We start from the raw sequence: 3327 nt of genomic DNA, 5'->3' as shown, positions 1-3327 counted from the left end.
TCTTTTCTTGCTGAGGAAGATTGGCCCTGAGCCTAACATCCGTGCCCATCCTCCTCTACTTTATATGGGCACCACCACAGCATGGCTTAACAAGCGGTGCATCGGTGCGCACTTGGGATCCGAACCTGTGAACCCCCGGGACCCCACAGCAGAGCACGCACACTTAACCACTGCACCACCAGGCCGGCCCTGCCTCCAACTTTTTGCTTTGATAAGTTTCAAACCATTTAGATTAACCAGTTCTTGGCAATTTTGCCACCTTTGCTTTCTCTCTCAATCTCTCTCTCTCTCTCTCTCCTGACACATCACCCCTAAATACTTCAGCATGTATCTCCTACGAACAAGGTCAATCTCCCACATAACCAGAGCACAATGACTGCACTCAAGACATTTAACATTGATGTAACACTATCATCTAATATACATGTCACATTCAAATTTTCCCCAGGGGAAAAAGTCCTTTATAGTTGATTTTCCCCTTATCTTGGATCCAATCCAGGATCACAATTTGCATGTTTCGTATCTCCTGTCATCTGACAGAGTTCCTGTCTTTTCTTTTTCTTTCTTTCTTTGTCTTTTATGACACTGACATCTACAAAGTGTCCAGGCCAGTCATTTTGCAGAATGTCTCTCACTTTGGTTTGTCTATTTCCTCAAGATCAGATTCAGAGAGAACATTGTCAGCAGGAATACTACAGAAGAGACGCAGTATTCCTACATCTGTAGTATCCTTCTCAGTGCCTCCCATCAGGAGACACATGATGCCAGTTTGTCCTATTAATAATAATTAAACTTGGATTACTTGATTAAGATCAGGCTAGCTTTTGATAGAAACCTGAGAAATATTGGTACTGATCTTCCAAGCAGTCAGAGGGACTGCAGCACACCTGGCCTGCCTTCATCTCCTTTCATCCCTTTCGGGAACACCAAGAGCAGAGTCTGGATGGCAGGAAATGGGAAGAGTGGCCAGGCCCTGCAGTGGTGTCACTTATTCCCAGTTCTCCTGAGGCCACTGGAGATAGCTCCACAGCCATTATCTGTCTGGTGCTTCGGAGCCTGGGATGGAGATTATGCCGCCCCCCCCAAATGTCCATGCACGTGTCCCTGTACGTGCGCACTTCTGCGTGTGCATGGAAGTAGGTATGTGCGCGGTGCCTATTGTGCAAACGGGTCTTTCTGCTTGCATCAGCGTGTCGGCATGCACGTTCCGGTCGGTGTAAGCCTTCAAGTTTCTTCTAAAGCACATTCCACGTTGGAGGCTCTGGGGTGGGCTAAATTGTGTGTGTGTGTGTGTGTGTGAAGCGCTCCTGCGCGGAGCTGGTCCTGGTTCTCAATGCTCCCCACTTTCTGGGCCGGCGTGGTCTGGTCTGCGACCCCCCTTCATTTCCTCTGACGGTGGTTGCTCCCACGCCACCCGGAAGTGTTTGCCTCGCCGCAGGCCGTCTGGTTTCGCCGGCAGACATGGAGCGGCAGGGCGGTCCGCGCTGCTCCGGCAGCGCTCCCACGCCCGCGGAGTTGGCCCCGGCCTCCGTGACTCTGGCGCAGCTCCTGCAGCTGGTCCAGCAGGGCCGGCAGCTCCCGGGCCTCGAGAGGCGCCACATCGCGGCGACCCGTGGCGAGCCCACGGCGTCCCGGCTCCCGCGGAGGCCCAAGCCCTGGGAGGCCGCGGGCTCGGCCGACGCCCCCGCGCCCCCGCCCTAGACCCGAGGCCCCAGGCCCCGCGGACCCTCGGGTACGGGGAGAGGAGCCGCCTGGAGGGGCCCGGCCCCGGGGAGGCAGCGACCGCTCCTTCCTAAATGACACGCAGTGGGTTCCTGAAGCTCGAGGTCCTTTGAGCCGAGATCTGGAGAGCGTGACGGTGTCCTGTATAAACTCGGACCCTGGATACTGGCCACTCTGTTCTTCATCTTTTGTGCATTCGCCCTGACCTGTCTCAACTGGACTTAAGCCTCCTGGGAGCATCATTGGGGTTGTTTTGTATCCGTATTTCTTAACCATGATCTTCATTAAATTTTTTTTTTTTTTAAATCCTGTTTCAGTCCTTATTTGTAATTGAAACAAATGTCATACTTACTTGACTATCTGCGATGCATAAATATGTTTTCACTTTATTTTTTTTTTATAATTTTATTTATTTATTTTTTCCCCCAAAGCCCCAGTAGATAGTTGTATGTCATAGTTGCATATCCTTCTAGTTGCTGTATGTGGGACGCGGCCTCAGCATGGCCGGAGAAGCGGCGTGTTGGTGCGTGCCCGGGATCCGAACCCGGGCCGCCAGCAGCGGAGCGCGCGCACTCAACCACTAAGCCACGGGGCCGGCCCTTGTTTTCACTTTAAAAATGCTCCTTGGGACACACTAAAGGGGTCTGACCCACTGGGAAGTTTCTTAGCAATGTACGAGAACATCAGTATTTATCTCCTGATTCAGCTTATTCTGGTGGCTATGGAACTGAATACGGGATCCATTTTAGACGGCCATTCTCCAGACAGGCAGTTAGTAACAGGTTTGATGATAAAACTTGGCCCCAGAATGACTTCAAAGATACATTAAATGAACGAAATTTCAAGCATTAAAAAAAAAAATCCCAACAAACACCACAAACCTTAGAACCCTTGGCTCTGGGAACCAGCCGGGTCAGGCAAGGGGCTAGAGGCTTAGAGCAAAGGAAAAGCTCCCACGACCACCTTCTGCAGTCAGTCTCTTGGAAGAGGCCATGTGGCTCACTGCACCTATTCTTGCTTCCTGGAACTAGGTTATTTTCCCTACACCTAGAACTTATCAGGTAGATTGCTGACTGTCATGAACAACCCACATTAGCATACACTAATCTACAGATTACATAATAGGACAAGCTTTTTCTAGAAATAAAAGGGATAGTCCCACAACTTGTTCAGGAAATGGTATATCATGGTACACCAGACAGAAGTGCATAATTTTTATAGCCTGTTATTTATTTACAAACAATTCTAAGTTAAAAACTTATTTTGCTTGGGGCCGGCCCCATGGCTTAGCGGTTGGGTGCACGCCCTCCGCTGCTGGCCGCCTGGGTTCAGATCCGGCTGTACTGAGGTGGCGTCCCACATACAACAGCTGGAAGGATGTGCAACTATGACATGCAGCTATCTACTGGGGCTTTGGGGAGAAAAAGGGAAAAAAAGGAGGAGGATTGGCTATAGATGTTAACTCAGGGCCGGTCTTCCTCAGCAAAAAGAGGATTGGCACAGATGTTAGCTCAGGGCTGCAAAAAGAGGATTGGCACAGATGTTAGCTCAGGGCTGATCTGCCACACACACACACACACACACACACACCAAAACTTTGCTTAA

The 3327-nt window shown here is 50.4% G+C and overlaps 1 protein-coding gene across 1 annotated transcript; it reads left to right on the top strand.

Annotated features, from left to right (window-relative positions):
• The first annotated feature begins 1292 nt into the window (after positions 1-1292).
• On the top strand, positions 1293-2028 carry PEX39 (peroxisomal biogenesis factor 39). The gene has a single exon (XM_087438604.1). The coding sequence runs from the start codon at positions 1462-1464 to the stop codon at positions 1699-1701; it is 240 nt and encodes a 79-aa protein (XP_087294730.1). The 5' UTR covers positions 1293-1461; the 3' UTR covers positions 1702-2028.
• Positions 2029-3327: the final 1299 nt, after the last annotated feature.

Source organism: Ceratotherium simum, chromosome 13 (genome assembly GCF_057802395.1).
Source record: "Ceratotherium simum simum isolate JZ-2026a chromosome 13, ASM5780239v1, whole genome shotgun sequence".
Lineage (NCBI taxonomy): Eukaryota > Metazoa > Chordata > Mammalia > Perissodactyla > Rhinocerotidae > Ceratotherium > Ceratotherium simum.
Note: the sequence above shows the minus strand (reverse complement) of the source record. Positions and strands in the feature narration are given on the sequence as shown.

Bases quoted from the DNA above. Each gene is read 5' to 3' on its own strand.
- PEX39 (XM_087438604.1), top strand. From the start codon at position 1,462: ATGGAGCGGCAGGGCGGTCCGCGCTGCTCCGGCAGCGCTCCCACGCCC.